The 23,382-nt window shown below is 37.7% G+C and overlaps 1 protein-coding gene across 4 annotated transcripts in view; it reads right to left on the bottom strand.

The window, feature by feature from the left end:
• Positions 1-23,382, bottom strand: part of ptpn13 (protein tyrosine phosphatase non-receptor type 13) — a 47,406-nt gene that overhangs the window by 21,552 nt on the left and 2,472 nt on the right. For all 4 annotated transcript variants that reach the window (XM_028025131.1, XM_028025132.1, XM_028025135.1 and 1 more), the window contains exons 2-9: positions 19,460-19,579; positions 16,361-16,527; positions 14,663-14,728; positions 13,370-13,555; positions 13,139-13,226; positions 10,115-10,747; positions 1,653-1,745; positions 1,051-1,147 (exon numbers count right to left, since the gene is read on the bottom strand). In XM_028025131.1, the coding sequence (XP_027880932.1) occupies positions 1,051-1,147; positions 1,653-1,745; positions 10,115-10,747; positions 13,139-13,226; positions 13,370-13,555; positions 14,663-14,728; positions 16,361-16,527; positions 19,460-19,574 (1,445 nt within the window). In that variant the 5' untranslated portion in view covers positions 19,575-19,579. The remainder of the gene's footprint in view (positions 1-1,050; positions 1,148-1,652; positions 1,746-10,114; positions 10,748-13,138; positions 13,227-13,369; positions 13,556-14,662; positions 14,729-16,360; positions 16,528-19,459; positions 19,580-23,382) is intronic.

The following is a 23,382-nucleotide window of genomic DNA, read 5'->3' as shown; positions in this document are numbered from 1 at the left end:
CTCATTGGCGGGTAGGAAGGGCAGATACCAGCTCATCGTCATCATCATCAACAGACAGACTCATTAGTCAACACAGGCTCACCCATACACACGTCATGTTTTCTCAGGACAGGAATGTTCACACAAAAATCAATAAATTAACCCTGCACGTGCAAAAAGCAGTCTATTCATAATATTACCGTTTACTCAGGAAATTCTGACTTCCCAATACTCATTAAGAAAATACAATAAATGACGCTAAGTACATCCAGGAGCAGAGTGACTCATAGTAATACTAAATCAGTTGTGGGTGTGTGTGGAATTTGCATCTCCTTGTGTTTGCATTTGATTTTCTTCCTTGCAAAGTTCAAAGTTGTGTGTTATTCTCAACTCTGGCATATTAATTAGTTTGTATGGTTTTAAATCTCATGGTTATGAAATAACCAGGATGAACCAAATGCTCAGACAAAATTAAACCTAATATGGCTTTAAGATTTATGCCCATTTAGAAAAAGTTTTAAACAAAGATAAACTGATATCAGCTTTGAAAATTATTCAGGCCCTTTAAACTTCTTCACATGTTGCAATATTATGACCACAAATGTCAATTAAGATTGCTCAGCCATGCAGGAGACCGGGAAAACATGAAGGACTGCTGCTGCTCTGATCAGGTGAGACTAAAACCTAACAAAATGCTGCGCTTAGCAGAAAGTTAACTTTGCACATCATCTCAACTGGGGAAACACGGTGGTGGCAGCATCATGCAATGGGGATGCTTTAGTTCAGCAGGAACTGGAAAGCAAGTCACAGTTCATGGGAAGATGGATGGTGTTCACCTGTCAGAGAAAATCTCAAAAAAACAGTGAGGTCTGTTTTCTGTTTCCCACACAACTACGTATACCTTTTAGAGAGCAAAGAGGGGTTGCTGAAAAGATCAGCATGAAACAACTTCTGCTAAGATTGAGTTACCCTGAGCTGAGGAATACCAAGCAGCAGTAACTTCAAGGGTGTCAATTTGTGACGGACAATACGTCTTCTGATACACAGCTGCAATGGGCCTGTGTTTACTACCTGTGTCTCTGTGAGTTGTGGCTTCTCAGTGACAGGGCGTCTTGTTCTGCAAGCGCCAGCTGGGAGCCGTACCTCGTCACTTCGCTGGGTTTCTTAGCTGCAAGAGATGTGAGAATATTAGCTGCACAAGCAAGCACAAAGCAACACGTTTAGTTTGATCAATCTAACACACCTCTCCTGACACCCACAAGGTGATGTGATTAAACTTGCATGAACATGTTTGAGCAGAATTGTGGTTACAGAACACTTAAGTCAGGCAAAGCCAGGAGTATGAATAAAATCTGCTGACATCCACTGAATATGTGTGAGTGAAGTGACATGACATTACAGCAGCACACTCAGAGAAATTAATGTAATTTCCACCCAAATAAATGTAAGCTTTTCCGTGTCTTGGTTCCCATGATTTTAAATATATTTCAATAGAAAATGAATGAATAAATTTAAAACAAGGTTTGGCTTTGGAATTGCTTCTTAACTCTTCTCAGCTGTTAGTTTAATAACTCAATACAAGTTTAAAGTAAGTAAATAAAGCTAAATTAAATTTATTTTTGCCCCTTTATATGCTTGATGCAAAAACATTGAAAGATTTAAGGATTGTTTACCTAGCCTGTAGTCTGGATCTGAAGAGGCCACTGATGGGCTTTCACTAGATGAGCTGTAATCACTGTGGTACCTTTGGTGGGTGTGAACAGGGTCTGAAAGAAAAACATTTATCTCAATAAGAAACAATAAAACAATCATGATCATGCATCAACTGGGGGGGAAACACAACCATCATGCATATAATACTACATAATGGTTACACTGATGTGTTTGGTATATTTTTTTGTTAGGATGAAGCTGATTGCCTTCCACATCAAACAGAAACTCCATAACAAAAACCTCGTCACTTTTTATAATGGGAATTTAACAAACAAATTGATGAGTGACTCATGCTTTCATCCCCAGAAACCATTCGAAAACAAATTTAGACTTTTCCGTAACACTGAACAAGACGGCACAACGGAGAACAAATACAGGTATTAGTCATGCTGTTGGTAAACACTGCTAATAGGAAGGAATATGAAGCTACAGGAAGGCGGATTCACCCTATGTGTGTAGGCGTGTCTCTTGTCAAGGTTTATAATCAGGGTTTTAGCGTTTGTCTTGCTTAACTGGTAGAACCACAGCAAGCAGAGACCAGCTCAACACATGTTTCCTAAAAGGTATTGCTTCATAAACCCTGTAATGAACTTCACTCAGATGTAAGAAGAAAACATAAACAATAAACTTTGAACCCTAACCAAAGTGTCATGTGTTTTTCTGCTAAGTTCACATAACCTGAAAGTCCTGCTCCTCAGTGTCAGCTGCATAGCCTGAGTAAACCACATTCTTCAGTCACCGCTCAAGAATTTCTGTTCTGTTTCACAATACAGCCGAGCTTTCTTCTCTTCATGATGACAATGGTTGTTCAGTTTGGCAAACAGCTTCAGGAAGTGCATTTAAAGTAAATGCAGCTAAAGTGAACTTGGAAGCAGGTCATATAGTCACCTAAGATAATTTTCCTATCTTCTATTGCAGTGAATCATGAGTTCCCTTTACACAATCACGCAGTTGAAAAGATTCAGAGGGTGGCTCATTTGTGCGCTTTTCCCATGCAGTTAAGACAAAAAAAAAATGTGTACATTTTCCCAAAAACCGACAGACTCATGCAGTTACCCACACATGCAGTCACTTGCCCAGACAACCTGATATGCCAGTTCTTTAAAAACCTAATGGGTGAAGAAAAAAATATAACGCAGACAAAGAATTAAAGCCATTTAGCTCCTAACAAAAAGGGATTTTAAAATACATGTAAAAGAAAAAAGTTTCAATTTCAACTTACAAACAATAAATTTGAAATAGCACTTTCTTGTGGCATTATTTTAAGTTTCATTCCACAAATGTAAAAACGAAAACCTCACCCTTCTAAAGAAGTTCAGATGAATAGAAAAAAATAATAGTTTTGGTTTCATATAAATATACTTTTAAGCATCACATAAGTATATGTCTATTTACAAAATTCACAATGTTTGTGGAATGCTGTAGAGACCATTACAATACGATTTAGGATGATTTAAGATTTCAAAGTTAGCTCAAATAGTTACAAAATATTCAATATCTGTTATTTTTCCAAACAATTCCTACAGTACAATCTTCAAAGTAAGGCAGTTTTGTGATTACCCTAACTCAGAACCACCACCCTGCCTCTTTCATCTACAAGTATCCTTTTATCATTTTCCATACTGGACCTGACCTCAGCTCAAAGCTGCATAACCTGCTGCCAAGAGCAGGAAAAGTCCAATAATCTTAGGAATTCCCTCATCTGCCATGCATGACTCCAATTACAGCTTCAGGGTAGGCCAGGAAAAGTTTCTACTCATTGAAGACTAAAGCATTTTTGGGCAAAAAGGAGGGGAGGGGTTGGAGTAGTCTATTTGCTGGAAGACAAAGAGGTGGCCAAGTAGTAACATGCCCCTGCGCACCCCGGCAAGTGGACAACACAAAGACTTGCACAAAGGAGGAAGAAAAGAAGCTATGAGGAAGACTCTGTGGAAACTGAGACAAACGCCTGTACCATCACTTTTCTGCAGAAAAGAATAGAAACAAGTAAAAATGGGGAACTCTGGCAGTTATCCTCAAATCCTTAATGTTTTGAATACACACATCTAATCCTTCCAATTTTCCTTCTTTTGTTAAACTGGGTTTCTTTGAAAACTGATTAAAAAAAACCAACAAAAAAAAAACTATTTCTACTTTCCTTTGAGGAAAATAAAAACAAAATAAAAATGTCATGGCACTCTGTTTAATACACTGCACAGCCTCCTATGGCTGTGGCCTTATACTGTTTTAGCTGGGCTGGTTTTTAGCCTGTGCCAAATCCTTCATCAACTCTTTCCATTCTGACAATCCAGGAACCCAAAGCAGTTTGAAGGTAAAAAGAACTATACCACCTACAACTGTCCAAATTTATTGTGCTGACCAGGGGATGAAAAACAAAGACAACAAATAAAAGCATTTTTTCAACCCCCCTATTTGTTTTATCCACCCCTTAAAAATACTTTGATCAAACTGAATGCTTTTCCAGACTCTGTGGGAACCATGTTTATGCTTTTTCGTGGCCTTCAACAAAATTCAACAGAACAACTTCTATTCTTAAGCTGCTGTAATTTTAGAATTTTTTTTTTTTTTAAATCACGCCCCATCATGTTCATGAGGTGTGTCCCCCTTATGACGCTGATGTATTTTGCAAAGGCGGACTAATACTGTGTTGCAATTTTCAAGGTCAAGTGAAAGTAGTGGTTTAAATTTGCCCAAGTAAAAACTAAATGTAACCAATCCAACACATACTTTCGATAAAAGTCCCCAAGTTACTCCAAAAGCAATGATGGGAGACAGCGCAAAGTACAGACAATATCATGCTAAAAAGAATTAAATTATTAAAGTACATAAAAAATATGGAGATATTCTGATTTGCTAGAAGTTAGAAAGCACATCTCTATGGTTGCCTCTTAATAATAATTGCTCATAGAAACAGAAATATCAAACTGTAATGTTAAGGATGGAAAGAAGTCATTGTGATTAACGTTTCTGTGAAGCTCAGTTGTTTTCATTTTAGTATACACGACATAAAATACCTAATTTGTGTAAGACCTGCATTATGAAAAGAAATGTCAATTGGTTTCTATAAATGAAACCTAATATGCTTTACAGTATCATAAAAAAATATTCAACACTTTTAACTTAATAGTAAGCAGAATTTTCTTGCATGGTGAAGAATTACAACTGCTGATCTACTCATAGTGTGATAACTACCACATCAAATTTTAAGACATATTGCACAAGTAGTCAGGACCTATAATGTCCTCTCAGCAGTTCTACACTTGAATTTTTGTTAAGTATGGCATGCCCTGACCAGAAATAACGCTGTTCTTGTTTCTGCCACCTTAGAGAAAACAGTCTTGGCCTTTTCTTTTGCCATGTTGTAACTGACTCATTTTATTTATTTTTCACATTTAATGATAATTTCTGCAAATGGCGATAAAAGTTCAAAACTCTATATACCTTGTATAAGTGTTTAAAATTGCCAATTAAGTTAATAGCTGAATTAATCAAAAGGTAGGTTGGATTTCTGTCATTTGAAGCTGAACCAAGGAAGGTGAGAAAATTTTCATTCGTGTGACCTGAACTGAGTGTTTAGGATGACACAAAGAGAGGCTAATATTAGCCAATTTCTGTAACATTTGAGTGGCATTTGCATAAAACCTGTTGCAGCTGCCAAAATGTGCTGCGACATTGCAGCGACGGAAGAATTTAATAGGTTCAAAAAGAATCTTGATAAACTGGTGATCACACTGTGTGTGTGACTGTATCAAGGGACATGCTGGAAGTTATAGACAGCATTCATAAAATACTGAGCGTGATTCTTAGGGATTTTAGTAATCCAATACAATCTCATTGAAATAAGTGTAATAATCTTCTCTGTTCTGATGTCATGCAGCTTTCTAGTAACATTTTCAATGATTTACTAAGAAACACCATTGTTTGAACCTACGTCAAGTAAAAAGTTGACTATTACAAGCTGTGGCTTGACACGAAATAGAGTGATAGATGTTTAACAAGCACTGTAAAACGTAAAACATTTGGAAAAACAATGATCTTTCAGAGCCAGTTTTATTGAAAACTGTATATTCAAAAACGGGACAAACATAGTAACCATAGTTTGATTACTTCCTTTATCATGTATACAGAAAGGAATTGTGTCTTAACAACATTTTGTCATATCAATGCGGAATCCAATTGCGATCAAGATGACGAGAAAAGAAAGGAATTCCCCCAAGGATATAGAAAATAATGCTGTATTGCTAGTATAAAAGTAGCTGCCGGCAAAGTAAGGAGGCTACAAGTAGACTGTAAAAGGAGTGGTGGGGGTCTGGAAAAAATAAGGCAAGGAAAGGGAAGTATAAAAGACAGCAGATTAGTTTATGAAGCCAACATGCCTGTTTGAACCCTAATGCTTTCTTCATAGTCACCAGATGACCTTCAAACCCACACAGGTACATGTGAGTCAGCGACTAAAAGCAGCCTCCCTATGGAGCTTTTACCAAGAATACAAAAAGCTTTTGAGAGAAACGGAAACTCTGGGGGGCTTTGTACTAGGTAATTACACAATTGCAACAATTGTGATTTGCCCAAGCATGCAACGGTACAGTTTTTTCCACTATACCTCTGTTAGTAAGTAACAGAGGTGTATCAAAGGAATAGCTGCACATAACATGTGTGACAATAAGGTAAAGGCTAGAATTATGCTGTTCTTTAATTAGAATCAGTAATTTGGGTGACTTTCGTGCCACTGACTCATTCTGTCTAAACACCGCTGAGCGGCCAACGCAAATGATACTCCCTTCAAGCCAATAATCAGTTCTGAACCCATATAGCCATTCAACTCCTATACACAGCTGGTAGCCAAGTGCCTGGCTGCTCTCATCATCCCACTGTAGTTCATATTTCTCTCCATCTGTCAAATATAACGAGCTTTAAATTGCTAATTAATTACACTGTCTAATTTGCCATTTTTCTTATGCTGAATAACAACAGAAATCCTCATAATATTCTGACTTAAAAAATTAAGTCTCAGGGCTGAAGCAAGACATAACATGGTGTATGGGTTGAAACGCTGAGGACCACAGTTCAAGTTCAGACAATGTTCTGCTAAACACTTATTACAAAATGATAACACGACCTAGCTATAGTGTTTCACACAAAAACCCATATTGTGCAATCTAATGACAAAGCATTTGTTATGAAGCAGGTGATGCAGTGCCTGTATTCAAAAGGTAGGTGGTGAAAGACTTGATGTACGTCATTTGTGCCTTTTCTGTTTTTTAGCGCCATGTAACCGATGACAACCTTCAGAAAACGCCAACAATAGTTTGTTGATTTAAACTTAGCAGGACACTCGTCAAATGTTAAGAACCTCACAAAATTTAAACAAAGGCTTTCATGACTATCGTCTGAGACTGATGGTGTACGACAATCAAATTTTGTGAAATAAAAGACACCCAAAAATACAAAGACACTGTCTAATGGAAACAAGATGCTACACAAAGAAAAAAATAATTCTTCCAAAAATAAAAGCTATGCAATTAATATTTAAATAGGCATTTAATATATTTTTTAGAAAACTGATTTGCGTCGTTTTGTTTCATTTTAGATAAGAAAACTGATTTTTATTTAGAGGAAGAAGTAGTAGTCAGAGAGGGTAATCAATAGACAAAATATACAACAGGAAATGAAGGAAATCCTGTCTTCAGAGAAGAACTTGGGATAGAGTAATGTTCCAAGGAGGAGAGATCTCAAAGGGCCTGATTACTGTGCAACTGGAAAGCATTCACACTGCTTCACTTTTTCTACATTTTCTGATGTTACAGCCTTATTCTAATATGTATTAAATGAACCTCTTTCCTCAAAATTCTACACAAAAATACCCTATTCTGACAATGTTGATTAAATATTTTTGCAAAGTTATTAAAAATAGAAAACCAAGAAATCACATTTATGCAAGTATTCACAGCCTTTGCATAATACTTAGTAGATCCACCTTTGGCAGCAATTCCATCCTCTAGTCCTTTTGAATATAATGCAACCAGCTTAGCTGGTCTTTAGGAAGTTTGGCTCATTCTTCTTTGCAGTTCTTCTCAAACGCCATCAGGTTGGGTGGATACATCTGTGGAGCCATTTTCATATCTCTTCAGAGATGTTTAATGTGTTTCAACTCTGGACTCTGGCTTGGTCACTCCAGGACATTTTACAGGGTGGTTATGAAGCCACTCTTTTGAGCTCTTTACCACATGTTTTGGATCATTTTCCAGCTGAAAAATGATCCACCTGAGGTCAAGATTCTCTGGAGTAGGTTTTGATCCAGGATGTCTCTGTACATTACTGTGTAAATCTTCCCTCTATCCTGACTAGTCTGTCAGTTCCTGCTGCAAAACATCTCTGTAAAGTGATGCTGTCACCACCATGATTCACTGTAGGGACAGGTATGGTCCTGTTGATAAGCTGTGCCTAGCTTCCTCTGAACATGACCCATTCATTCACACCAAAGAGTTCAATCTTTGTCTCATCAAACCAGAAATGTTTGTCTCTCATGGTTTTAAAGTCATTCATATACAATTTGGTAAAACGGCAGACTGGCAGACTTGCTGCCATTTGCCGTTTATTAAAAAGTGGCTTTCATCTGGCCACTCTTCCCTACAGGCCAGATTGGTGGATTGCTGCAGAGGTGGTTGTCCTTCTAGAAGGTTCTATTCTCTGTACAGAGGAACACTGGAGCTCTGTCAGAGTGACCATTGGGTTGTTGGTCACTTCTCTGATTAAGGTCATTCTCTCCCAAATTGCTCAATTTCGACCAGCTCTGGGAAGAGTCCTGCTGCTCCAAACTTCTGTTTACCAATAATGGAGGTGATTGAGCTCATTGGAACCTTCAAAGCAGCACAAATATTTCTGGATCCTTACCCAGATTTGTACTTCCAATCAGCTGAATTTACTGCAAGTGGCCTTTATTTAAGATGCAGAAACATCTCAAGGTTGATCAGTGAAAACAGCTCAAATTTCATCTCTTTCAATTAAGCAAAGGTTGTGAAAAGTTATTGTTAGAATAATTATGTTTTGTTATCATTCTTACATAAGTAGTTACCAGTTTGCTTTTTATTTAGTATTCACACCCCAGAGAGGAGGAATTTGTTAAACCGTGTGAAAGACAAAACTTTGCTTTTTCCCTAAACCTTGAAGCTGCAGCTGCTTTCTAATCCAAGGATCCTCCTTAAAGGGCCTGTGTGTTAGTTTACGTGTTCTTCCTTGTTTCAGAATAGCCATTCTTTGATTTATCACTCTCCCACATTTCACTCTCGACTCCCTTCTTTCTCCTGCTTAATAAAAAGACAGGCTCTGCTGCAGGGAGTCAGAACGCATGGTAAACACCTTGAAGAAGTGGTTTGCTATGTTTTCTCCTTCTGCAGAAGCTTGGTTGAAAACTCATAAACGTTGTCTGTGGTTCTTTCTTTGTATTTAGGTAAACAAAATACCTATCAGTTATGCAAATGTGTTTTTTGACTTTTCCATTTTTAACAAATTTGCAAAACACTCAAAAACATGTCATATTGTCATAATGGCCATTTGTTTGAAGAATTTTGAGGACATATTCATTTTATATGACTGGTAAGAAGAATGAACTGACAAAATGTGGAAAAAGTGAAGAACTGAATACTTTCCAGATGTATTATAGTCATAGAAAACTAGAAGTGATAAAAACCACACATTTAGAAATACAGTTAAAAAAATGTGTCATGTGCTCAGCTTCTGACTAAAGACAGTCACAGTGCACAGTACACAGTGAATTCTGAACAAAAATAAGTGAATGAAACATAAATTAGTAAAATAATGGTTTCTTTTGAATTTCACTGCTGTACAACGGACAAAGTTCAAAGTTAGGATAAAGACAGTTTTATTACTGCCTGTATTATCCAGCTGTACAAAAATAAGGTAAAAGGTAAGAGCGTCTCGGTTTTAAGATGATGCTCTATTTAAAACGGTGAGTGACTCAAACACAAAGTCTAACAAGTTGCCTGAGATTCCAACAGCATATTGTAATTTTATAAATGATCCTTTGGCAAAAAGAGTGATTGTTTTTAATCACATGATGACGAAAGCCTGGTTTAAATATAGCTATTCAGCAGAAAAGGAGCAGCAGCACACATGTTTGACAACAGTCTTACCAGTACTTGGTCATGGAATAACTTGAGTAAATACTTTATTAGTACTTTGTAAACAATTTAAAAATATAAATACTCTGAATAACGACTAAAACACTCAAAGTGACTCAGTTCTGCATTTTGAAAACCCTCTACACATGAAGAAGTTATGAAAATCTCACTCTAGAGCTGAACTCAAGGATCTGGACTGAATCAAACAGTGTGACAGCAGAAGATTCACAGTTGTGCAGAGCACAGTACATATATACTTTATTTATGACAGCATTACTCACCGTTTACCGCCTGCTGTAGTGCCTGGAGTTTCCTCTGTCTTTCCTTGATCCTGTCATATGCAGCAGGGAGCCCGGAGCCGACAGACAGGGCAGAGAAGTGATGAGGCATTCTGCCCTTCAGCTCACCAAACTCAGAGTACCGATAATCCACCTCCTTGGCCACAGACAAAGGTGATTTCCGCCTCCCCACAGAATGCGTGCTTAAGACACTGCTTCCTCTCCGGGCATCTTCCAAAGCTCCAAAACGAAGAGCTTCTGGGTCAATGTAAGCCAAGTCCACAGAGGAGGCCCAGGTCTTTCTGGGCTGACTCGGCCCTCTGTCTGTGATTTGGTAGGGTAAAGATCTGCGGTCCAGCTCCACAGGCCGCCCCTTCATCTGGGGATGCAGCGGGTGCAGATAGGGGTAAGAAAGCTGGTGCTGGAGTGAGGGGGCTTTGGAGTAGAATTCTGTGGAAGAGTCAGAGTTTGTGTGATACTCAGACAGGGAACTGTGGGGAGCTGCACCCTCATCTCCCTTCAGCAAGTCCAGTATCGGCAGCGAGCCCATAGATCGACTGAGGCCCCGGTTGAGAGCCGCTTGCTCCTGAGTTCTGGCTTTGTAGCGCTCCAAAACTCTGGGGGCGGCACTCCTCCCTGAGAAAGAAAATGTCGTTAATTTTTGAAGTTGACAAATTAGTCAAATTTTTAAAATGCTGAGTTACTCATTCTTTAACTTAAGTATCGATGACAACCAACACAGATATAAATAAAAAACACAGATGCATTCACAATGAGTACTTAGCTCTGCTATTAATTACTTTACATTAATGTAAAATGTAAAACCAGTTAAATGTTCCCAATTTTTAAATCTGATATTCTAGAGAACGTAAATGCAAAAACAAGGCAATAAATGTAGCAATCAGAACAACCTTGTAAACTTGCTTAAAATGTTGGTCATATAACCTAAGCTAGAAGTAAGTAAAGGTAGTTAGACTATGTCTACATGGAGATGTTCACAAGAAGTGAACTCATAAAAAAGTAATTATCAGCTTCCATATATTTTTCATCTGTGATATCATTTGTATATTTGTGGATGGGAGCCTTTCTACACTCTGGTCTAAAACATAGGGACGCTCAAGGCAGGTTGCTATTTTAAGCTGACTTGATTTAGACATCTTTTTCTTTCAATGGCTGTTCAGCTGCACAACTTGGATGTCACTGCCATATGGCTTTTAAGACAGTGCCTTGCCAACGTATTCACACGTCTTCATACTGACACATTTCAAGTCCTGCTACAGACTTTCAATTGAGCCACTATAACACAAGAATATGCAATGATCTAATCCAGTTCTTTGTAGCCCTGGCTGTTTGTTTAGGGTCGCTGTCCTGCTAGAGGGTGAACCTCCATTCTAATCTCAAGTCTCCAGCACATTTTTTTGTGTTTTTTTTCACTCTCACTGGGTAATCTCTGTTCTCTTACCAACTCTGATTTTGAAGAAAAACATCATGACACCATGCTGTTACCATCGCCATGTTTCACTGTGAGGATGGTGTGTTCAGTGTGATTTACAGTGTCTTCTTCCATATTTTTGCTCTGGCTATGACCTGACTGAAAGCAACTTTTTAGGTCTCTATTCAACAAATTCTTTCTTCTCATCACTCCTTCATTTCAGCTCAGGACTGTCGAGTACACAACTAATAATTGCCCTGTTAACAGACTGAGCAGTGAATCTCTGCAACTTTCAGTTATCATCTTTGCTGGTTTTCTGATTAATGCTTTTCTTATCAATCCTAATTGCTGTTGTGCTTTACTCCTATTTTCAGAAGAAAGACTGAGCATTGCTCTGTGAGATGTTTAACTTCAGGAATAATGTTTCATAACATAACTTTGCTATAAAACTTCCAGACAGCTTTACTCCTGTCCTGCCTGTGCTCCTCACAGAGAAGAGACAGCTGTATTTATATTGGAACAGTTTGTTGCTCCAGAATTTATTTTGGGGTGTCCGAGCAAACGTGACTGAATACAAATGTTTGTGATACTTTTTATATTAAAAAAGGTATGTGGTTCTAAGTTAAGAACCTTTGGAAAAGTTCAAGTGGTATCAAAACTTTTGTAAAGCATAGTAGTTTAAGAAACAGAGACATACAGTGTCTATCTGGGCAAAAAATAAATAACTAGAAACCTGAGCAGCAGCTAAAACTTGAAACAACTAGGATGCAGGAGGGAGGGAGCTGCTCCATTAGAAGAAAGATGCTAAGGAATGGAGTGATCCTCTTTTGCATGTACTTTCCCTGAGGCTGCATTGTGTTCAGCCAGACAAACAAAACACTGATACAAACAGCAGACCAGCAGCTTCACTGGTGACTCAAAATATGAATCTAATCAATATCATGCAGCGCTTACATAATATGGATGACGGCCATGAGTGTGCTCTGGCTGTCCTTTCCATGGCCTGGAGAAATGCCGGAATGTTCAAAAACCACCGAGGAGGTTCAGTCATATTTTCCTGAATTTAGTTTAAATTAGAGGTTTTGGTGTGTTCTTTTCTTTCTAAAAGTAATTCCTCAGAATGTAAGTTGTGGAAGCTGCATTTATTTGCTTTGCTGTTACAGATCTGTTGAACTAAACTAAGATCTTGAAGGAGAAAATACTTCCGTTCGTAACTCAATGAAAAGAAAACAGATCATGAAGTTATCAGTTTCACTCCATTAAAGCCTATTTTCAAGTTATATTACAAGTAAAAAGGCCTCTAGCGCTTAGCCTTGAGGTACCACCGTAAGACAATCTGACATGCAAATAACGTTATTGCAACCATCTAAAAACGTAAAGTACATCTTAAACTTAAAACATATCATGTATCATACCTATCTGACTGAATAAATAATAAGTTTTTTTGGCCAACAATGCCATATATAACAGAAGGATCAAGCAAAAAGACATCGATATAACTCCATATGCCACTGCAGTATGACTTAGGCAACTCAAACGGCAGAGAAGACTTTAGCTACTTTGTGTTCATAGTGTAGAAATGTAGCTCATTTTACCGGATGGCAAGCCTTTGCCTCTCAACCGCTCTCGAATCTCCTTACTCCGCTCTGGAAGAGATTCTCTATCTGTCAGCAGACCATCCAGCTAAGAAAAGAAGAGTTGAAAAAACAATAAAATGATAAGATGGTAAAACTGGTGGAGAAAAAGGAATTTTTTCATGATTGAGAGACCCATTTCTCTGCAGCTGATCCACAAATCATCCTCACGATTTAAATTGAAGTGTGTACCTGAGAGAGACTGCCAAGCACCAACCGCACCAGTTTTCTAATGTAGGAGAAAGGAGGGTCACAGGTGGAGTTCCTGATGTGTTTGCTGCAGATGTCCAGCACCGTGCGTAGTGACATCCGACTCAATGTAATGTCATCAGACATGTTGAGCAGTAGACCGTTAAGGTGTTCCCCCAGCTTCATGGGCTGCACAGGAAACCCAATGAAGAATGAAACCATTACCAAGGGCAGGACTTTTATCTGATCTGATAGTGTAAATCATCATTCGTTTTCTAAATCATCTTGTAAGCATTACTTAAAGTACCTTACATTAAAAGAGTAATCTAATATGCATTTTATATAAAAGGAAATGTAATATTATAACCATATAAGCATAACTCTAGTGACAAAAAGTGAAATTTTTTCTCCTAAACTGATCATAAAGGACTCCAAACCCAAAGGTCTTTATGTGAGGTAAACTCATCCTTTGTAAAAGCAGGTAATTTATCTTCAGAATCAAAGGTTCCAGTAACAACTGTTTGCTTAAAAGCTTATGAAATTCACATCATCTGTGCTATCCTTCACAAATCCATTATATAAAATAAGGTGCAACTATTTCAATTAAGGCAGGTATTTCATAGGACGCCTTTTTCCAGAATAAATGACGCATCGCAGTAATATTCAAATTCCTTTTTCTGATATTTTTAGTTTCAAGGCAATAGATAGAGGGCATTCCAACAAAATAGTTGTCATTTAGTTCTCATTTAAATAATTCGGATCAGATTGTTTTTAGATAAAGTAAATGGTTACACAAATAGACACTACATTTGTTTCATGACACATATTGGAGTTGCAATGAAGTCAACCTCAGTGCTAGTCATGGTGACCGTGGGAAGCATTTCCTCATAAATGTGGATGTATTTCTACATGTCATGAAGATGCGGGGGAAACCTGACCATCTTCATTTTCCAAGTGCATTCCAGACAGCATTTCCAGGCAGCACTTTTTCCTCATCAAGATTAAACTTTAAGATAGTGTCATGGGAGAATAAAAATAAATATTGATATGCATTGTTATGAAGCATCTGGACTGTTTCCAAGTTTTTACTCACTGTATTTGTGACGGTGTAATCAGGCAAGTGACAAGTTTAGGTTGGAGTTTTATATGTTGCAAAAATATTAACCGAAGGAAATAGGACTATAATAGTTTTGCTGACAGCAGATATTAGACTCTAAAGTCTTTGAAAAATAATAAAAGTGATTTTTACATATTAACAGAAGCCTTTTTTATGATTATTTGATTTATGATGCTTACCTGGCTTGGAGGGATCTGATAGTCTGCTCCCCAAAATAATGTCATTCCCAGTGAATACATATGCATCTGTGGAAGGAAAAAAAAAAACTAAATCTATATGTGCAAAAACAAAAAAACAGACAAAACAAGCTGATGAAAATGAAAAAAAAAAAGGTTTAAGAAGGTTGACGGTTGTAGACAAAAATAAGGTTAAATTTAGGAGAAGTAGGCAAAACAAACAAAGAGGATTAAAGTTGAATTAATTTTCCACACACAGAACATAGATGAGGTCTTTCACGGTAAATCACAAAATCTTTTTCCATTTTCCTGTTATTACCCTCTACTCATTGCTTTGGAGAGAAAATACTTCCCCTGAATGTTGGGCTTGGTAGAGGAAAGAATAATTCAGGGATTGCCAAAGAATGCACCGTACCCTTTGAGGTCCTTCAGGAATAGACAGAGTGCAAATTTAAAGACACACTAACACTTTCAGAAAATCTGGAAAACGGTACAGTGAGGAATTAAAGTGAGAACAGAACACCAGGTTGAAAACAGTAAAAGAAAGCTTTGGCTCTTGCAGCTGACATGTATTTACACTCAGTCTTAAAATGAAGGAAACGGATTATAACTTCTGCACTGAAATAACTCAGCTGGAGAGGCAGATCCAGCCTTGGAAAACTGACTCAGCACAAAGCTGTTTGAGGTTAGTGGGGCTGAGCCAAAGATGGGTTTTCAGTCGTGCAAGGTTTCAGTTATTCTACCAGAGTAGCAGATTTGAAATGGGAGGGCTGTAGTGAGTCTTTTAACTACAGACGGAGGCATGCTTCCTCAGAACTTCGGACATAGCTTCTGCCAACGTGTCAGTTTGACACTTTAAGTCAGGACAAGTTCAACCAAACTACACCGTCTATCATTTACATACACACACACTACTAAAAATAGATGCACATCTGACAGTCATTTACAGCTTTGCTTTCTGTTGACAGACGCTAGAGTTAATTTACATTTTAAATCCACATAATTGTCAGCTCAAAGGTCAAAGAAAGAATAAGATGTTACAGCTCTCTCTTTAAAGAGTTACTACAAATTTCTTTAAGGTTAATAAAAGAATGTCGAGTCCTTTTTAAGACCAATATTCCTACTAAAAGTCTTAAACTAACTTGGGCAAATTAAATTAGTAGCTTTATATATGACATTTAAGTCAAGTACTTTTATACCTAGATTACCAAACTTCAAGCATTAGTAACACACCTTGAAGTAAAAGTTGTTACTGAGTATTTACTAAATTCAATATCTGTAATGTTTTTAATGAATAAAATAAAAGAAAGACCAAAGATGTTGGAGGCTGTTTAAAAAGAAACCATGTTTTCTACAGAGGTATGGTGGCCATTGAATTATGTTGCTACTTAAAGGAGGAAAACGTTCAGCAGATAACAGAATGATAAAAACTTCACAGAAATGTTGCTCTGTTTTATCCTTTTAAGCTTTTGACCTTCATGAATTATGCAGGATTTAGACATTTTGGGAATCTCTCAAGAATCTTTGTTATCAAGGTAAAAGAGAACAATATGACCCAGAAAGCTTCGATTGGTACATCTCTGCTCTGGTTTATTTAAGGGAGTGCACCAAAGACCTTGGTTAGAAATGCATCAAGACAAAGATATAACAAAGAATGTTAAATGTTTCTGTCCCAGTGTGAATGATCTAAGCATTAAATACCTTTTCAATGTCAGAAACTGAATTCAAGGGGTTGCCTTCCATGACCTCTGGGGCTGTGAAAGCTCTTAAGTCCTCCTGGGTGACATACTCGTCTGTAAATGAAATGTTGCCAGAGGGCATGAGGAGGAGGGACCAGGGTGAGATGATGAAGCCCATGGCTGCTGGGTCTGGAGATGGAAACAGACAATTCAAAACATGGACATGGATATAAGACAGAAAGAAAACTTGGTTTTCTTCAGATAAACTTTTAGATGGTGCCAAACAAGCTCAGAGACCCACAGCATTAAAAAACAATGTTCTAGAACTCAATGTTAGTATCATATTCTGTCCAGACATTTAAAGCCCAAATGCCTCACACTTAGACATATCTAACCACAGTGGCTGTTTCTTGCAAAGGGCTTTGGCATTTATGGATATCTGAGCTGACTGAAGTAAACACAAACACATGTTGCTTTCCTGGCCTGCATTAAATAAAAAATAAAATCTTGAAGCATGGAAGCAAAAAGGAATGACTACACAGTACTATTCTCTTTTCCTACAAAGCCACAGTCAGTGCTTTGGTTAGAGACTGTTTTAAAAATATACAGAGGAATGCTTGAGCAGTGCTGCAAAATTCTTTTCTTCAACTCATACCTTAGTCTGAGAAGAGCAGAGGAAAAGGGGAGCTCGATTTGAAGAACTGGGGGAAAAAATTGCTTTCAAAAGCTGGAATTTACTAAGTAAATATAGGTTTCCTGTTTAAAACCCATCTGATCATTCAAAGATCTTACTGTATATTTGACTTGGGTAAGTATCAAATACAAAGATGTTCTGAAAAAGTAATCATGATTTTCAATAAATTATAATGATAATTATGATGAAAATATGCTGTTGCTGTTTGATGAGCAACTAAAGTCTTACTGACAAGAAATGATTCTGAATCAGCACTCTATAAAATTGAGTGTTCAGACATTCTAGGTCATTTTTATTGCTACGCTGATAAGCAACAGCACATCTGGAGAGTGATTATAAAGATCTGGACAGACTTTCAGTTCCCTACAAAAGTATTCACACCCCTAGAGCTTCTACACAGTGCAACCATAACTTCCATGTGTTTTATTTGGATTAGACCATTTGCACAACTGTAAAGTGGATGGACTAAAATTAAACTTCCTGGTCTGCATGCAAAATAGTCTATGTGACAGAAGGCACACAGACTGTGTGGCTCGAACACAACCCACACTGTGAACACAGAGGTAGAAGCATTATGCTGTGGGGATCCCTTTTATCAGCTGGGACAGGGATGCTGGTCAGAATTGATGGTAATATGAAAATCGCTAAATACATGGAAATCCTGGAGGAAAACTTGCTAGAACTTAAGCGACAAAAATCATAAAGCAAAGGTTTGCCTTCCAGCAGGACAGAAACTTTAAAAAACACGGTCATAGCAGTAAAAGTTAAAGAAGTTGCTAATGATCTGGGTACTTTTAAACACTATGTGCCATTACATTCTATCTCCATATAATCTGACTGAACTTGATTTTTTTTTTGCAAAGAAGCACAGAGCTGACAAAGACAAAACCTGAAAGTCTTTCAGCTTTGACTGCAGTGAAAAGGTGTTTGTACAAATATATTTTTCAAACTGTGTATCATCCTCCTTCTGTCACATAAAATACATGACATTTGTGGTTTGCATGCGACAAAACGCAAAATTACAAAAGATATAAATGGCTTTGCAAGCTACTGCAGGAACACTCAAGCAGACAAATGTGACAACATACTCAAAGAAAACATGGAAGAATACTAGTAAAATCCTTTCACTAATCAGACAAACTCATATCAATTACTAAAACAAATCTTTCTTAAGCAAAAACGCAGTAACCACTGCAGTTTGCCCATGAAAAATCTACTAGTTTCACATTTGAAGACAATCTCCTAATCTTTATGCACACCTTCACTGCGTAAACAGATGAAAAGAAAACAGCACAAAGGCTAAATTTAAAGTTAGAATATTTGTCATTAATAACACATTCTTGTTCCAAACAGACTTTACATAGTTCAGTAACTATAATTACTGGGTCCAACATCTGCTATTCAAATTTTAGCTTCACTCAGCAGTCTAAAGCTCCACACACCAGCAGCCACAAGTTACACAGTACAACTACACACTGAAAGGATAAAATTGTGCTTTAAGTACAACGGAGAATGCAGCAAACGTAAGACAAAATAATGAAGAAAACCTTCAAGTATCCAGCTTTGCTTCTTGGCTTATCAAATAAGCCTTCACAAAGACACTATTCGAGATCATTTCTGCAAAATCCTTTCATCATAAATGTGACCTCGGCTGCTGAGGAATATTTAGAAGCATTCACTGATAAGGACGTTTTTCTGCAGCATGATGGGATTTGCATCACCAAGCTTCACTAAGCAAAACCAGAAAGTGAAGACAAGCTGATTTTCCCCAGAAACATAGACTTGGCTACAAGTTAATGCTTAGTGGAAATTTTTAATGCACAACTGTTTAGACAATAGTTTTAGTTTGTGTTATCAGGTGTACTGGAATGATGAGTGAAACCAGGAGCCTCCTAAAGTGTTTTTAAAGTGACAATCAAGGGCAAGATTTCTGCAGACTCGCATCCTCTTTAGCGTCTCTAAAGTTAAACTTGCCTCAGTCACCCACTGCTTGAGTTTTCTCAAAAAACAAAGTATTTCTGGAAGCTGAATTCCTTATCTGCCTGTGCCGCCAAGGACAACTAGATAGCCTCACCGGCAATGGCAAAACTTATTAAAATGGCCAGGGCTATCTTAAAGTCTACCAGGCATTAAAAATGAGCAAATGAAGCCATCAGAATAATAATAATAAAAAACATTACATATAAATTATCATTTTCTGGTTCTGATTTCATTTAAAGGAGGTCAAAGATTTACTAGCTTTGCTCCAGTAGAAGTATAAAACTCTCAGAAAAAGGCTTTTCAGTGCTATTTTTCTTTACAGACAATATTAAGGTTCTGTGAAACCAAACCACTATGCAAGTAATTATGCATGAAAAATAAAGTTGGTCCCCGCAACAGAAAGAAATAAGGAGAAAAAGAAAGAATAATTGTCTTTGCACAGCATACCTTTGTTAAAAAGTTCTTGGAGGCTTTCTGCACTCTGACTGAGCAGCGCCCATACCTCCTCCTCCTGGAGCGGCCCCCCTCGAACTTGCAGGGCTTCTGCCAGAGACACATGCATCTTTCCTGCACAGGTAGCGAAACACACAGTTATCACCTACAAACATATTAACACAAACATTCTTCAGCGTGCAGTTTTTGTTTTCTCATTTAAAATTCCATAAAATTCTTTAACATATGCCAACTTTCCTCCAAGTTAGTTGACATTTTGTCCTGTTACCTTAATAAGGAGCACCAAGCAGAAAAAAAAAAAATCATTTTGACTTTTGCCTTGTTCGAAGAAAAGGAAAACCCCTCAGAGCTGTGGGAAGGAAACCTCGAAGCAGATCAGCACAGCACAGAAAATGCAAAGGCAGCACCTCCGAGTCACAGTTCTGTTCATGTCAGCAACTACGGCCTCTGGAAAATCCTTTTTGAAGTTTTTTTGTTTTATTGCCTTACAACCATAAATTAAAAATCAATTTCCAAGAGGTTTCCTTTAAGCAAATCATCAACACATCCCTCCAACTCTTAAAGTCCAAACTTTATTGGTAAAGGCACTAATTAATAATACTGTGAGTTCAGAAAACTTGTGTATATTAATGTGGAAGTTTACACATTTAAGCATATATTGTCCTTTATATTTTATAATCTAAAGTTTATCTGTTACACTGAAGTACTGCAGATAAGACAAAGATCAGTTGCATGCTTAAAAATAAACCTGATCAGGTCATATAAATGACTCTTCTCTTCTTTTTTTTTAACTGCGATCTTAAAGCTGTTTTTTTGCTGTGTCTTATGTAAACTTCTGTTTTCTGATTACATGTTGTAAAACCTGAAACTGGGTCAGGCTCAGAACAAAACCAGTCCCTCAATGGCTGACAAAACACAACATTTCACTGTTACATTAGGAAACTCAACATGCCTTTAATTTATTTAACCAGTGCCCCTCACCCCCATTTAAAACAGGATATGTGTGCTTCATTCTATACCCTAGTCGAGTCATTCACACAGGGATGTGAATGAGATAAAAGACACATGCAAAGTTGTTCCCGATGTGTCACAGTTTCTGTCTGTACTCCAGCCGCTGCTCTGCAGTGGTGACAATGGTTTCTAATCTTCCTAATTCATCAATGGCATGACACCAATGTAAGCAAACCAGTTTTGCAAACAGGCTGTGCAGAAACTATTCGAGCCACGGTAAAGTTGCACATCCAAAGGAACAAATAAAGATTTTATTACATCGCATGGGTTACACAAGCAAAAAAAAAGCCCAAACTGTAAATCGATGCTGTGAACAGCGATGTTGGAATTTTCTGTCAGATTAAAATGTAAATGTCAGGCTTGTTCCTAAAGAGGACACCCATGTTCTAGACCAATCTTCTGAGCGCTCCATGAATATTGGTTTGCAAAATCCAAATTCAACTTACTTTTCATAATGTCTTTATTTTAGGATTTCAGAGTCTAATATAAAGAGTAAAAAAGTTAGCGGTCAGCAAAGTTAAAAGTGTAATCAAGTAGTTATGTGAACATGCACTGTATCTTGGTGAACAGTTGAAAAATCGGACCCACTTTGAGATCTCCAAGGACCGTAAATGTCTCCAAAAATTTCATGATAATCCATCAAATTAATGCACACATACTTCAGTCTAGATCCCTGCTGTCTCCTGAAAGCCTATCACAAAAGGAGGCGATGAAAACACTTCTGCTGCATCTGACACTAAAGGCTAAATGTGTGCATATCATTTATCCATAAATCCTTCCAGTAAACTGGGCCAGTAAACCAATTAGTCACTTTTTGTTTTGTTTTGTTTTTCTGAAAGCAATATGTGAAACAATGTCCTTCCTATGAATTGGAGTTTTCAGAAGAGAGCTAATGAGTAAACCTGTCACGAGCCTAAATGTTTATGCAGGAATGCAGGTTAACCATTCTAGTAAATGGGAGGAGTGAAGTTTGAGGACAAGTGGGATACCAACCATCTAGTTCATTACCCATGAGAAAGGGGAGAGCGGGTGCTGTGAGGGCTGATTGTTTTGTGACCCTTGTTATTTCAGCAGAGACCTACAGTGGAATGTTTTTTATCCGCGCTGAGACCGCCGTACAGGCCAACTACTCTCATTGGTTCTGCTCATTACGGAGGGTGTTCGGCAATCTAAACGCAGAAAACCCTCACCACTGCAGAGCCTCTTGCTCTTTCAGGTTTGCCAACTATCTGGGTTTTTGTTCCCAGGTCTCTCTGTGTATTAAAACATCCTGCCTTCAAAAACAAACAAGAAAAATACCAACTAAAGACTGCTGTTGTTGGTTAGAGTTTCAGAGTTTTGACTACAGTCACAAGGATTTTAAAAAAATAAGCCTGGAAACGTGACAGAGGTCTTTACTCGGCACTTCCACCCACTTTCCTGTGTGTGACAGAACCCATTGGAGTTACAACCCATTGGATGGATTTGAAAACAGTTTCCTAAAAATGTCCTTCAACTTCATAGTGCTACATATATCAGTTATTCAGTTTGTCCTTTCAAGAAACAGAAAAAAAATCCCCCCCCCCCATTAAAACTCTTAAAGAGACAAGCCCACCGAAGTTACATGAGATTCAGCTTTTAATTTTGGGAAACACAGCATACATCCCATGAGAATGAATTTGGTAATATCCTCCCAAACTGTACTCTGAGCTGGCAAGTGCATTTGAAGGGAAAAAGCAGAAGCAGTGAGGTGTGCCAACAGAGAGGTTAAAAAATTTTTCCTAAGGTTATTCTTGCCAGTAAAATTCAGAAACAAATTTAAAATGAACTATTGCCATTACTTCCAACTACTCTATTCTTAGAATTAGAAAGACCATGAGCACACGTGGCCTTCATAAGGTTATAATCTTAGCCAACATATCTGGAGATATATAGGGGTAATGTTTCATATTCATACCAAATCAAAAGCAGGTTGAACATTACTGAACTACTGACATGGAAACCCAGGACTAGTACATCTACCATGCAATGTAGTAATTCTGAAGCAGAGCCACATCTGGAATATCCACTGACAATAACAGTAAAGTGGTGTTGTGTTTATATGCATTGTAGTTTTTTCCTGGAATACAAATTAAAGAAAGTCACTTTGGGTAAACTGAAGAAGGGCATCATAATGTTCACAGGAGAACTTTGCCTTCTTCACAATTTTGGGTAAGAAATGTTAACATCACAAGGGAGCAGCACAAAGAAATGCAAACATAATCATCCATCCATCCATCCATTTTCTGTTCACCCTTGTCCCTAATGGGGTCGGGAGGGTTGCTGGTGCCTATCTCCAGCTACGTTCCGGGCGAGAGGCGGGGTACACCCTGGACAGGTCGCCAGTCCGTCGCAGGGCAGCAAACATAATCAGACACTACAATTTATGTGACACTAAAATTAAATCTTATAATTTATAATATTAGATATAAAAACTGTATGTTCTGTACTTCTGCAGTTCTATGTTTGCATGTTGCATCATAGTAGCAAACACAAAGATTTGTATGAGCACTCCACATGATGGGAATCTTATGTAACACACTAGAAATGCTAAAATAAAAAATAAAAAAATAAATCACCTATATAATAGTCCACGACTTTAGTTCTGATCCATGTTTCAGCCAGCTGATTGACATAAAATAAAATATTAGTAAAATGTAAAAGGAGACTTTTTTTTAGATATCACAGCAGGCACAAAGCAACCGGTGCTAACTATAGGCCTGGTATAGCGACTGTTGTGACAGAGGGTTTCTTTTTGTACTCAAAAGAGGGACACAATGGCCACAATCCATTTGTCATAGGCCTATTGCAGCTCTGCATTTGCATAGAAATATTGTTACATAAAAGCAAGTGTATCAATTTTGTTATTGTTTTTTTATAGCCTCTGC

Source organism: Xiphophorus couchianus, chromosome 8 (genome assembly GCF_001444195.1).
Source record: "Xiphophorus couchianus chromosome 8, X_couchianus-1.0, whole genome shotgun sequence".
Taxonomy (NCBI): domain Eukaryota; kingdom Metazoa; phylum Chordata; class Actinopteri; order Cyprinodontiformes; family Poeciliidae; genus Xiphophorus; species Xiphophorus couchianus.
Note: the sequence above shows the minus strand (reverse complement) of the source record. Positions and strands in the feature narration are given on the sequence as shown.